This window comes from Echiichthys vipera, assembly GCF_963691815.1.
Source record: "Echiichthys vipera genome assembly, chromosome: 4".
Classification (NCBI taxonomy): domain Eukaryota; kingdom Metazoa; phylum Chordata; class Actinopteri; order Perciformes; family Trachinidae; genus Echiichthys; species Echiichthys vipera.
In genome coordinates this window covers 5,075,001-5,089,471 of record NC_139829.1, presented here as the reverse complement: position 1 = coordinate 5,089,471, position 14,471 = coordinate 5,075,001, and the positions used below count along the sequence as shown (strand labels likewise).

Sequence of the window (14,471 nt, the reverse complement as noted above, 5' to 3'; positions counted from 1 at the left end):
CGCATTAAAACGTCTTTTTTAACCACTAATACTGCTCCAAATAACACCAAACCTCTGCAACAGCATGAGAAGAGTCCTTACACATTAACTGATTGTTTTCGAAAGACTTACCAACTGGCCCTGGTACAAGCTTCTCCTTTCAGCAACGAAACATTATGTTGCCGGAAGAGGTAAAGGTAGCTTTAGCTCACAGTGGGTCATGTTGCAAGTCAACAAGATTGAACACTTAGGAACCGAAATGGCTGAGTCAACAGATTTCGGACAGGTGACTGCTACGATTTCGATGGGCGCCCATACCTGTTTGAGGCAGAATACACAGAGGAAGATCTGCAGGAACAGGATGAAAGGGGTCGGAGGATGAGAGAACAGCCAGCAGAGAGGTCAAGCAGTCTCGGTGTGCGGGCATTTTTTGGTGTACCTGTGGGTTCTGTGAGCCCATCGGCACGGAAACGGAATGTTTAGGAGGAGCTGGTACTGTGGGCCAGTTGGTAAGTCTTTCAAAACGCTCTTTTAATAAACTTTGGGTTCACTAACTACGTTGTTAGTGCTTTGTTTTCTGTGTAGGGACTCATCTCATGCTGCTGCAGAGGTTTGGTGTTATTTTGAGCAGTAATAGTGGTTAAAAAAGCCTTGTAATGCGTTCAACTTGCCACATTTGACTGTTGTCGAATTTTAGCGTCTGTCGCAGATTTCTACATTAGTAGTTCATACATGAAAAAAATTGTCTCGAAGGCTTATTTAATGAGTGTAAAAGAGCCTGGGATGATTTTACGCAGGAATTTTACTTCAAGGCAGCGTGAGGTAAACATAAGGAAAAACCCAGTCCGTAGGTCAAAGTCCAGAGCTGCTTTTTTAGTCTGAAATGTCATCATGGGGACCGAAATGTGTCAGTTATGAAACTGGATAAAAGTCCAAAGATGAATCCATCTCTGAGAATGCGACCTTGATCTTTTCAGATATGTGATAAATAAAAGTTCAGTGTGACCAGGAAACTTCAAAAGGCAAATACAGCAACATGAGCTCAAAATTGGTTTTGTTCCACTGAGAGAAAATACAAAGTACTGATACTGTCGGCCTTTAAAATACTGTTTCTGCTACACTTACATCCTGCAGAACTACTGTAAGACTATAGAAGATTCACTGCTGGGTGTGGTTGCAAGTGAAACCCTTTAAAAACATTTGTGCGTATCATCTTTTTCAAGCCCTTAGTTTTAATGCTCAGTATTGTCAGTTAATAACATCTACAACACAACCTTGTTTTCAAAAGAGTGCTGAGTACAGTGTACGGTAAACAGATTTGCAAAACTGAAACATCAATGTTAGAACCAGAGTCTGTATGAAAAAGGGACGTAGTTGAGGTCCGTTCTCTCAACTTGATCCAACCGTATTCACCTATGGGAGTCTCCATCTTGTCAGACTTTGACTCCGCCTCATTTCCTCTGACCAGAAAAGGGCATGTATGTGACGTTGGGGGGAGGGACATACGTCCATCTGGCTGACGTATACCTCCGAGGCGAAGTGAGGGCCAGAGCCTAGCTGTCACTCATGAGGCCATTCATAGACTTTAACCTCCAATAAAATAAAAACTAGCCTGGTACAAAAAAGATTCAACACCCTCAATGTTGTCATGGAGATATGACCTAAACATACAGACTAGAATGTTTTTTTGTACCAGGCCTTAAACAGGTTTAATGATGCTTTGAAAATGGCCTGTTTAACATGGGGGTCAATGAGAAACTGCTCTATTGTGAAACCTGCCCCTAGTGCACACTTAGAGGACTGACATTTTTGACACTTCCTGATTGGATCAACCAGGAAGTCACTGTGGTGGGGGCTTGGATTAAACTAAGTAATGATTGGGTCTAAAAAGAGCCTCAGAGATGGAGGCCCTAACATATAAGAGAACCCTCATTATATGACGACCCTCCTTTTTTAAGAATCATTTTCTGAAAAATACTTTTTGAAGACCAAATCTTGTTTAACAAAAAACAAGTATTTTCTCTAAATCCAATGCTCCCAGAGTGTTGTTAAAAGAAGAGGTGATGGGAAACATGACCCTGTCCCAACTGTTCTCAACCAAAATGGGCATATCATTTTAAAAAAGTATAATTTTTTTTCTGTTTCAAAATTTTTGAATTACATATGGAGTTTCAATGAGTTGCAAATCATTGCATGTTTTCATTAATATGTTACACAGCGTCCCAACACTTTTGGAAACAGGGTTGTAAATATTTACAGAAGTGAATGCAGCACGATGTGTTGGTTTCCACTTCATTCAGGCAGCTTCGTCCAGCAGTCTCTGCAGGTTCTTCTGCACCTGGAACAACAGAAGATGAGTGTTTTTTATAAACTATACATATTTGGTGATAATTAATGTTTTAATTGGGCAATATCTCTTATCGTGGCTGCCATTTAGATACTTTCAGGTACAGCGAAACTTCACGCTCTAAAAGTATCTGTTGTGACCTCGAGGATAATCACAGCCTCATGAAACTTTAAAACCACAAACTAGAGTAACTATTTCATCCGTGTTGTCCAATCTAGAGAATATTTCTTCTTTAAAGGAACACCAAATCTTCTACTCTCCATAAGCCTTTCCATTCTCGACCCTCCTCTATTGCCCTGAAGTTGCTTTCCACCTGTGTGTTTTTGTCCAGAGTTCAGGTGGAATATCTGCTGGTCTGGCCACTATGCCAGCCGGCATTAGGGCGATCAGCTGTTCTCCGATTCAATTCAATTCAATTTTATTTATAGTGCCAAATCCTAACAAAAGTAATCTCAGGACACTTTACGGAGCAGGTAAAGACCACACTCTTGACTTATGACTTATTTATGATTTACATAGACCCAACAATTCCTCCATAGAGGACGGTGGCAACGAAAACCTTCCTAATGCCATTAATGGAAGATGGAGGGAGGAAAAGTGCGATGACACTGGGCAGAGATCATCCCGCACAATTCACCGCAGGTGGGAATTTTTATTTATAAAGGAAAGATTGCATGCAAATGTGCGCCACACAGTTTTACAAATGTTGCATTTGTTTCACAAAAAGAAACACGAAAACAATCGAATGTAACCTCATTCTAGAGGGCAGAACTTCACAGAAGTTAGGGTGAAGAAACAGAACGAACAAAGGAGGATAGAAGTTAAGAAAGTTTTAAAAAAAGCAAACTAGACCGGAGCAGTAACAGGCAGCGTGCAACTTTTGTGCATGTGCGCTATTTTTGTGTTAAAAACGAGCGTAGTCTGGGAGAAAATACGTCTCCCTGGAAACATAATTGAGAATGCAGTTTTGTTGTCGGGGGCTGTCCCCGACAACAAAACTGTGTCGACCTGAAATGTTAATGACGCTCAGACACAGGGTAACAGACTGATGGATGAGCGAGGGAGCGAGGAAGAGCTCCTCTTACAGACAACGCTTCTCTATAACCGCTGACTATAAATGTTTGATTAACAGCAAACAAGGGTCCGGTTACACTTTGTCCTATTTCTGTTTGTGACGCACAAGTGTGGTTTCACATGTTGCTGAAGGGAAAACATCCTTAACACACGGTTACTCTGTCTCATTTGTTGTAGAAAAAGAAGAATTGCATTATTTGGTTCTTGTTCCTTGTTTCTTTCATTGTTATTTTGTGTTTCCTGTTTTATTCTCATATACACAGCTCATCAGTCTTGTTTTAATGTCTGCCTCACCCTGCCTGGATTGTCACCCTCACCAACATTGCAATCGTACAAAAACCATAAATGTGTTGCGCAAAAAACTTTGACATTTATATACTGTTCGGCGTACATTTGCACGCAATGTTTCCTTTATAAGAAACGATAAATTCCCCCCTGCGGTGAATCTTTCAGGATGAACTCAGCCCTGTGTCATCCCATTTTTCCTCCCATTTTTCTCCCTCTATCTTACATAAGTGGCATATGCTAAATAGCTCATGAATATGGACGCTATCTTAATGGTGACGTTAGATTGACTTACATGGGGAAAATGACACAGAAGAAGGCGGAAAAAGTAAGGTTCTCCAAGAAGAAATTGGAGGTGCTTTATGGAGGTTGAGCACCGCAAAAAGGCGTTTTAAAAAAAAAAAAAAATTCAAATGAATATAAACAGAGCGGGTGGCAACATGTCACCACAGCTGTGAATCAAGTTAACTCCCCCATAATTATTTGTAAGGAAGTTTAGCGTACAACTTATAACAAAAATATTCACCCTCAGTGTTGTCATGGAGGTACCGCCTAAACATTAGTGTTGCACGGTATACCGATACTAGAAAGGTACCGCGGTACCCAGCCGTTAAGAACGATACTTTTTCACGTTTTATTAGTATCGGTACTTTCTGAATTTTCTGCGACAGCGTGTCTGTGCAGCTTCTCTCTGCTTCCTCGCTGCCTGCAGACGGAGTGGGCGTGGCTTTACGGTGACAGACAGTCACAGAGCAGAGCGAGACAGACATGGCCGAAAGTCTCACGAGTGCTCCCGCCGACCGTCCGAGGCTTGTTGTAAAAGCAGACGCACGGAGCGAAATATGGAAATATTTCGCTTCCATTGCAGACAGCGAGGGCAAGCCCACGGACACCACAAGGCCCGTATGTAAGAGATGCTATAAGTCGGTGATGACCAAGGAAGGCAACACGTCCAACCTGGCGAAGCATCTCGCGGACAGACACCCCGATTTGCACCGAGAGTTCAAAGAGCTGCAGGTTAGCAATAGATAACGTTAAATATCCCCCGGATGAAGTCAAGCGAACTGTTTTCCCCATCAGAATTGCAGGAGGCAGTCAGGGGAGAAGCTGTTTAACAGTCCGATGTGGTTCCACATATCTCTGTCTGCTAACGCAACGTTCACACTGGTGACATGAACTTTACGATAACATGCGCTGGTGTTCACAAGTATGATAAACAACAACACTCATTTTAAGTCAACCGGTGCTAGTAATATAATCATAGCATGTACATTATTGTCAAAAATTTACAAGATATATTGTAATTTACATTATTAGAAAATGGTATGGTAAGAGCACAGACCTCCACCGGGTCTGGGTCATTTGTGTTATACTTTACTGCACTAATGTAGTTTGCAGGCTGATAATACAAGGTTTGAATTTTATCAACTTAAAATACAAATTGCAAATTTCCCTTTTGTGGGACGAATAAAGTATTATCTTATTTTATGAATTGCCAGATTTACAATTATTTTTATGCTGAATAGAATTGTAGTTAATGTGCTGTTAATTTTTTTCTACTACAAACACTGAGCTTTAAATGGATAATCAGGTCATTAAATAATCTGTGAGAGCAAACAAGACAAATAAACAACACAAGACACTTGTCTTTTTGGACACAGAGATGCTTGTAACCACATTGGCAGCTAAGTTAACTATCAGCCTGAAATAATGATGATTATATTAGTAGTATTGAAGCATAAGCATAAAGTTCTGCAGCTTTGACAAAAATCTCTATATTTATTTTGACTTTTTAAGTTTAAGTGTTGTAATGAATAAAAATAAATAATTTTAAGTTCCACATTTTGTCATCTAATATTTTATTCCATTACTTTTGCTGATGTTTTAGTTTTCTGCCGTGGTATCGTTTCAGTATCGGTATCGAGATATTTTAGGCAGGTATCATACCGAAGTCATAATTTTGGTATCGTGACAACACTACTAAACATACAGATAAGAATGTTTTTTTGTGAACAAGCCCTAAATAGATTTAATTATGCTGTGAAAATCTGCCTTTTTAACATTGGGGTCAATGAGAAACTGCTCTATTGTGCAATCTATTCCTTGTGGACACTCGGAGAACTGCAGTTTTAGCACTTCCTGATTGGATCAACCAGGAAGTGAGTGTGGCGGGGGCTTTGAGTCAACTCGATCTGCCAGACTTGCTGACTGCAGCTTAAGCAGCTGTTGCTACAGCTGTCAGATGCCTGTGTGATGTTTTTATTGTCGTTCTAACACATGTGTGTTTTGTCCAAGACATACTTTCATAAATCTCAAATTTTTATCCCATGCAGCTTTTTATTAATCTAGGGACGCTAATGGGAATAAAGTCTCCCAATTGGTCGACTCCACTTCAGCATTGGACTTGCAAAGTTAGGATTGCTTTAAAACTGAAGGCTGCATGAAATGCCAATATCATCTTTCAACATTGATGCGATTTCATCACAGCACAGTCCTATTATTTAGTGTGCAGCTCAAAGTAACATGTTTAAGTGTACAGACGGATAAACTGACTGGCTGACCTTCTCCAGCTTCATCAGGTTGATGCTCAGAAGTTCAGAGAAAAGCTCTGTGTTCACATCGCTCCTTCGCAGGAGGTCATTTCTGGGGGGAAAAAAAACACAAATTCTTAAATTTGAATACAGTAAAGAGCAAAATCATCAATCATCTTGTATTTTGCAGTCAAGGAAACATCCGATTATTTAAGATGATGATCTGAACAAACAGTACATCGTATGAAAAATTGTTTTTTTCCAAATCAGTTTTTATATTCTTTTCAAACTTGTTTTTCATGTTTGCGGGACGTTTTTCTTTTCTCTGACCGGTTGTAAACTCACTCCTGATGGGTGAACTCGGTGATGGAGCCGAGCGTCGACAGTCTCTGCTCCAACGAGACGATTTTAAAGGCGAGATAACAGGAAGACAAGACCAGCAGACACACTCTGAGGAAACACACACACACACACACACACACACACACACACACACACACACACACACACACACACACACACACACACACACACACACACACACACACAAACACACACACACACACACACACACAATCAACCAATGCAGAAGGGAGTGCTGGACTCATGAGAAGATGCAAAAACTTTAGAAAAGTGAGAGACAATAGATCAAAAATGTAATGAAGTCCATGCATAAATGAATAGTTAACAGAGGAATAAATACATGACTGATCACTGAATGAATATACAATAAAATGAATAGATGGATGGGTATCAAATGAATAATGAACGGATCAAATGGAAAGATAAAATGGGAAACTAGAGAATTAATCAACTGAATAAAAATGAATGGAAGAATCGTAGAAAAATCGAATTATTAAATGAATAAATACATTTCGGAAGAATTGAATGAATGAATGAATGATGCTTCTGATTTCTGTGAATAATTTTATTTATTTGTTATATTTTAACTACATCGGTGCAATATTTCAGACGGACTGATGAATGAATAAATGCACTAATGGATGAACAGATGGATTGATGGATGGATAAATAAATGAATGGACTGACGGATGAATGAATGGATGGATGGATGAATGAATATACGGATGGATGGACCGATGAATGTATGAATAGATGAATGGGCGGGCGAATAGATGATGGATGGATGAATGAATGGACTGACAGATGAATAGATGAAGGAATGGACAAATGGATGGATGGATGGTTGGATGGATGGACAGATGAATAGATGCATGAATGGAAGGATAGAAAGATGAATGGATGAATGAATGGATGGATGGATGAATGAATAGATGGATGGATAGACGAATGAATGGACGGATGAATGGATGAATGAATAGACAGATGAATGCATGAATGAATTGTTGGAGGGATGGATGACTGATGAAAGGATAGAGGGATTAATGAATGGCCTGATGGATGAACAAGTGGATGGATGAACAGATGGATGGGTGGATGAATGGATGAATGTGAACTCACAGTAACAGGTAGACAAACAGCAGAGTGTTGAGAGAAACTGGTTTCAGAGTCCTGCTGTCAATCACCAGCTCTGAGCCTGAAAACAAAGAAAAAGACTTTCTTCACCCCACTGATTTAGTGGCCTATCACAAGCCTGTCTGTGTATGTTGTACTGATAAGACAACTTTGTGTGGGTAGATTAGAAATGACATCAGGAGGTAACGATCTGTTTGGACTAATGTTGGATAAAAAACTTCATAAAGTCCAGTTTTGATTCTACTTAGTTAAAAATGCAGCTGGTATCTAGTATGATCCTGCAGACAGGACAACATTCTTACCAGCCCGGTGTGCGTCGGGCTGCTTCTTGTCTGAAGTCTTCTGGCGCTGGTTCTGGCTCTCGTTCTGACTCTGGTTCTGCTGCTGGTTCTGGCTCTGGTGCTGGTTCTGATGCTGGTTCTTCACTTTGTGCTGATGTTCTGGATGTTCAGGAAGAGCTGCACTGTCTGTGCGCTTCAACACACCCAAAAACGGAGGAACAGGGAACTCTGCAGCGAGACAGGAAGCAGTGTGTACAGGAAGTGTTTTCACTGGAACGCCTGGCTTCGTGTTGGCGGTACCACTGGTAAATTAACTCCATTGCATAATAAGAAGTAGTGGCCATCTTCGTCTTTTCCCCAGTGGATTACATCTAGTCTCTGGAGCTTTTCTCAGCTGTGAGGTATAATCCTCCTGCTTGAGTTTCAATCGCGCCAATCACAACCAACAATCGAGTAAGTCCCTCCCCTTCCTGTGGAGCATTATAAGACTTTCCTGATGCCACAAACAAACAACCTATAGTTCACAAGACAATAAAAACCAATGAAAACAATAATACTGCGCAGTTAGCATAGAACACCTGCAGAAGCTCAGTCTGTTTGAAAATGAGAATAAAATTTTGTCAAAATCTTTTAATTTTCCTTTTAATTATAATTTGGGTTCTCTCAAGGTGAAGTGTGTCTTCTGTGAGTCATAATTTAAATGTTGGAACAATAGGATAAGCTTTTTTTTACAGTAATTAATCCATATGCCAGGAAGCGTGTTGTTGTCGTGCCAGTTTCAGTTTCCCTACAGGCAGAACTGGGTCAGAGTCTTTCTAAAAAACCATGGGACCTTATTTCAGAAAAAATATGCCCAGTAGCGAATGGACAGAGACAAATCATTTTTGATCCCATTTTGAATTGTGCCGTGAATTACACATATGATGTTTGTAAATTTAAAAGATCGTGTTGCAAATCCAATAAGTCTGTCTTGTCTGTGAAAATACATCATGAGAAAAAGTGCTCACCCCGACGTCACATTACGCAGGGTGTTCTCATTCACGGTTCAAATACTATTGTACAAAAATTATGCTCATCCGCATGTTTATTTCATCTGTATTTTACATATTTATAACTAGGAGCGATTGTACTGTCATTTGTGTGAATTCCACTCATTAAAATCAGGTGACGTAGTATCAGAGCACCAGAACCCAGGTAGGGAGGAGGGCCAGGATGGTGGATGGGTCCCAAAACAAAGGACTTTAACCTGGAGGACCAGTGTTCATGTCCTGGAAGAACTAAGACAAACTAAACTTAACCGTCACCTTTTGTCGTCTAAACTTAACCGCCTGCGGTGACTGAAAAGGATAACTAACTTTACTCATATGTTCACCTGTACCAGTATGCTTAGGCGTCAATCATTTCTATATTCCTGATCATGATTGGGATTGTTAAAATTATAGAAGGGAATTTGGCAAACTTGTGAACACGTTTGAGGTGGAATAGTAGGTTTCAGGACTCTAACGTAGCAACATAAACCTGATCTTGTATTAGCAGCAGCTGTATGCCTTTGGCTAGGTTAGCTGGAAGCTAACGTTAGCAACCTCTGACAATGCGTTAAGGGTAGCAGCTGTGACCAGGCTGTTTCAATGGTAACTCAGCCCACACAACCTAACCCCCATCACAGCAACTGAGTTGTTAGAGGGAAAATCATTTAGCAGTTTACCTGTCCAAGAGAAGAACAGCGAGCTCCGAGTCCAAGTTCAAACCAATGTTATCCCCAACTTCTCTCACTCTTTGAAATGCAACATCAATATTTATACGCGTTTTATTATTGCGTTTGTTGTGTCTCACAATCTTTCCTGTCTGGTCATCCGCCATTGCTGCAGGCTGGGTTGTTTCTACTGAAGAGACGTGAACGTGCATCGGCTTTAGTAGAACAGCCTATCACAGGGCTCGCTCTCTCAGCTGCTGTGTGATTGGTCAAAGTCTTCCGTCACGGGGAAGATTCTTTGCAGGCTGAAAACAGCCTAGGAGAGACACAGAAGTCTGATCTTCTCTCACATCACTTCATTAACATTATTCTGAAGGTTATTATGGACGTTTTTGCCTAATGTTGTTTCCTAAACGTAATGAAACATAACCGCAGTTCTTTGCATTAAATACAATGTTATATTCTGTGATATTTTCCCAATTTTTTGTGCATTACTTTTTCGTACGATATCCTACAAAGCTGTTGATAAGAATATGTTGCCTAATGTGCTAACTTTCTCTATGGTGCTAGTATGTGATGCTACGCTGCTGCTTATTGGTGGGTCGGTGGTACCTGCTATCTTGTCGTAGTCGGGCGTCTGGGAGTCGGAGCTGCTACTCTCCTCCATCTCCTGCTTTCTCTGTCTCACTGCTACGTCCAGATCGCAGAAATCAGTAGGAAAACTCTGCAGAGATCCACATAGATATAAATCTCATCAGTACTAAAGAGTACTACATCCATCCAGTTTAGGCTCATGCTGCTCACTGATGTCGTCTGTCTGTGTCTGACCTACCAGAGGGAAGCGAGGCGACAGAGGTGACCTCTGACCTCTTAAGCTGTTCACAGCTGAGGAGGGGATGGGGCTGCTGCATGGACTCTTCTCCTGCACATTTCCATTTAATATACAATCAGATATTTTGTTTTTATACTAAAAATAAAGTTTTCACTTGAAAAAGGTGGTTGATATCATAAAAGTCTGACCTACCTCCAGATGAAGACAGACAGACATCAAAAACTTGTAGGTGTTGTCTCTGGACATGAAGGACACAAAGACGTACTGCAACAACAAACACAAACATTTTATTGTCAGTGTTGAGAGACCAAAACTACTGAAGTTGAGTTGTTATGTTGGACAAAAGGAAGGAAGGATTCATGGGTGCAGTGAAATGAGATGAGACTAAGAGTCGTTGTTCCTCTCACCCTGTCGTTAGCGGTGGCGATCACCAGAGCGTTTGGCAGCAGAATGGCAGTTTTGGTCTTTTTGACGTGTGTGACGGACACCACTGGGATGGCGATCTGTGACAGACAAACACCACGGTGAACAGCCTGCAGGGACTACTTTACTCTCTATTGGTAAATAATCACTCCAAGAAAATTGGGAAAGAAAGTATGTATTTAATTCAATAGTCTTTATAGTTTATGTAAAACAGGCATTTAATTTTGTCTGCGAAGATGTGTTTGCCATGGCACCGTTTTTCCATTTTGCACGAGTTCTCTTGTATGTGCTACATGTGTGAAAGAAAAACCTCACATCATGTACACATCCGATTCTCCGTCTTAGGGTGATGTTGCAGCTTGATGTTTTCTGACATGAAGAAACAATAACAGAATAAACTCCTTCCCAGTTCACACTACCTTTGTATCTTTGCCAAACACTTTGGAGTGGAAGCAGATCCAGTGGTCAGAGACAAACATCCGTCCCTGGTAGAGGATATCTTTCTGCAGAGCACATGTGTAACCTGACAAAGAGGTGAATAGCATCAGGTCACTGAGGGGAACCCGCAAAAAGACTAATACAGGGCGCTGTCTGATGATGTTGCGTCTCACATGTATAGGCAAAAAAGTATGTCTAAAAGGTACATTTTACAATTTCAACTGTTCTGTGAGGTTTGTGACCTAACTGTGAACTGATCCACGAAGTAGCAGACAGATTTGTAATTGCCACTTTTTCTCTTAATTTTGTCCTTCTGTCAGTTTCGTCTTGAATCTATAATATTGGTTAATTTCAGCTCAATGTTATAATACATTTTTGTAAATAACTATGACTTTTGTCCCCCCATCACATTGAAATCAGTGATCTCTTCAGTTTGAGCTGGAAGAACAATAACAGCAAACCACAAACTATTACAGTGTACATACAGCCACGTGTTGAACAAAAAGCTTATTGGTGTCAAATTTTCAGCTATTATCTAATCTCTCATTCATATTTATGGTGGAGCGGATAATTGTGATCGTTAATGACTTACTCTGTCTGAGCTGTTCCTCTTTGCTGATCTCCTTAAATACTTTATGGTACTGGCAGTTGCTCTTTGAAAGCTGAAACACAACCCAAACACACATATAATCCATAATGCGGAGTGATGCTTGCACGATGTACAGTAAGTATTGATTATATTCGAGGAGCTGTAGAAACTACAGGGTTGGACTGAAACTACTGGGTTGGACTGAAGCTGTCTATGACTACAAAAATTACTATAAAATGAACAAAAACAGACACTAAAAAAACAGAAAGAGATACAAAAAGACTACAAATAGACACGAAGGGACTTTTGGGACTGGTATACACATATCTGCAATCAATGAGAAAGATTGGTACAAGAACATGGCAGCATCAATGAAAAAATCAAGCAAAGGGAGGAGCTTAGTGGGAAACTTGCCCATAGCTCAAATGATCTTTGAGCACTCTTGATTAAACTTGAGGCAGAGTTCCTGCACCAAGACCTGAACTTAAATACCAAGTTTCATAAAACTCAGATAAAGGGGGGCAAAATAGCAGGACTTTGAGTGTGTAATTATTTGTTATAATGATGAAACAAGCATGCAATTGTTTTCAGTGGCTGACCTAGGTACTGATCCCTTGAGCGGTAGTCTTGTGTCCCACCGACATATACCGTTTCCTTTGCATAACTCGCTCTAAAATGTCTGTTATTAATCAGTCAGACTGGCTATGGTGGCTAGAATAACTATAGCCATGTTAGCTAAAGCTAGCACTTAAACTGACTTTGGGCAAGTGGCATTAACCCTCTGAGGTCGACGCTCGTGCAGGCGCGTCCTATTGATTAGTGAACTTCGGTGTCAAACTGATCCGGTAAAGGGCCGCTGTGGCTGCAGGTTTTTTTTCCAACCAAGCAAGAGCACACCTGACTCGACTTGATGTTTTTGGTTTTGTATGTGAATTTTATACTGAATGTAACAGTGAAATCCTTTTCTGTCTGCCACCAGGAACACAAGATCCTTGTCCTATGTGCCTGCACCACAGCCATCACCACCTCACCAGCACATGGCACAGCTGAATATATGAAGCATAAAAACAGGCACATTATGTAAATATTGTAAATTGTGTATTTTTTGTAAATAATAAAATGTAAAAAAATATCCACAAGAGTAAAGGTATGTTTTCATAAGAGATATGAAGAATTTGAAAAGCAGAATTAAATTTTCAGCATTTGGGCCAAATAATCTCTTTACACAGTGCTCTAAGTAGGACAGATTATACTATACATAAAGCTGAGTTTGTTCTGAACGTTTCCATATAAACACTTGGGTATTATGTCATATGCAAGTACCCTTAAAAGGGGAATTTACAAAGGTATGCAAAATCGAGAAAAAATACTTAGACCTAAGAGGTAATATCATTAAAGTAAAACGGGTTAATAGATTCTGGTATATTAATACACTTTGTACCTGTGCTGTGATGTTTAAAGGGCTAATAAAATATGTATCAGATTTCATGCGCTCACCTGGCTGTAGTGAGACTTCTTCCTCTCTATCTTGGGGTCTGAGTCTGTCTGGACCTGAGTCAGCAGAGAGTGGTCGAAGGTCTTTGAACTGCACACAGACACAGAGGAATTATATTATCTGCTGACCCTTTTATATATTTACCGAATCTAAATCTAAAATGTAACAAGATGAAAGATAAAAGATTTGTATTGTTCAATGGCAGTAAACACAATGCTATAAGAGATATTTAAAGCTGCATTAAGCAATTTGTGGCCACTAGGAGGCAGAAAAGCATCAAAAACACAAACTGACAAATTTAATTTACACATCCAGCAGACACAGAGAAACGTGATCATCCTTTTGGATAGTGTCTGAGTCCAATATTCACAAAAGCACACTCAACACATGTGCATCTCTCCTACAAAACACACATCATATTATACCAGTCAAGTGAGCGTTAAGTGCTGCCCCGAGCACCAACAGAAGGCGCCACATCTCTTAGACTCTTTGTAATGTTAAGTCAGACTTCATTCATGTCACAAAAGTTGTACCTCAAGGATCAATTCTTGGACCTGTTCTTTTGTCCTTGTATATGATTGGCATTGTAACTACTGTCACTGGCTGTAACATTCAATTTTATGCAGATGACACTATTTTGTATTGTATTTCTGCCCTTAACTTCTGCAGTTGAAACTCTTCAGCACTGTTTCAACGACTTACAAGTTGCTCTAAATAATCACTAACTACTCAATATATTCCTGTGTTTATACAAAGGTTTTACATAAATTGACAGTTACAATATTTCTTTCTAAAATGTAGTGCAGGAGAAGTAAAAAGTAGCCTAAAATTTAATATTCCGCTGCCTTAAAATGTAAAAGTATAGACCTTTTTAATGGAATTCCATTGCTAGGCAATAGCCTTGGTCCTTGTTGACTTCCTGTCAGCTGATGTCATTCACATTCACTGCAACATGAATCAAACTTGTAGACTTTTAGAATGTTTATGTTTAAGACTTTGAAAAGGTC

General features: G+C 40.0%; 1 protein-coding gene across 1 annotated transcript in view; it reads right to left on the bottom strand.

Annotated features, from left to right (window-relative positions):
• Positions 1 to 2,275: 2,275 nt before the first annotated feature.
• The window catches only part of gramd2b (GRAM domain containing 2B), a gene marked incomplete at both ends in the record, with an annotated part of 13,727 nt that continues 1,531 nt past the window's right edge, over positions 2,276 to 14,471 (bottom strand). The window contains 12 exons of the mRNA XM_083911712.1: positions 2,276 to 2,317; positions 6,247 to 6,328; positions 6,562 to 6,666; positions 7,699 to 7,774; positions 8,016 to 8,222; positions 10,300 to 10,411; positions 10,520 to 10,609; positions 10,712 to 10,783; positions 10,927 to 11,022; positions 11,362 to 11,465; positions 11,973 to 12,042; positions 13,467 to 13,554. Coding sequence (XP_083767838.1) covers positions 2,276 to 2,317; positions 6,247 to 6,328; positions 6,562 to 6,666; positions 7,699 to 7,774; positions 8,016 to 8,222; positions 10,300 to 10,411; positions 10,520 to 10,609; positions 10,712 to 10,783; positions 10,927 to 11,022; positions 11,362 to 11,465; positions 11,973 to 12,042; positions 13,467 to 13,554 — 1,144 coding nt within the window. The remainder of the gene's footprint in view (positions 2,318 to 6,246; positions 6,329 to 6,561; positions 6,667 to 7,698; positions 7,775 to 8,015; positions 8,223 to 10,299; positions 10,412 to 10,519; positions 10,610 to 10,711; positions 10,784 to 10,926; positions 11,023 to 11,361; positions 11,466 to 11,972; positions 12,043 to 13,466; positions 13,555 to 14,471) is intronic.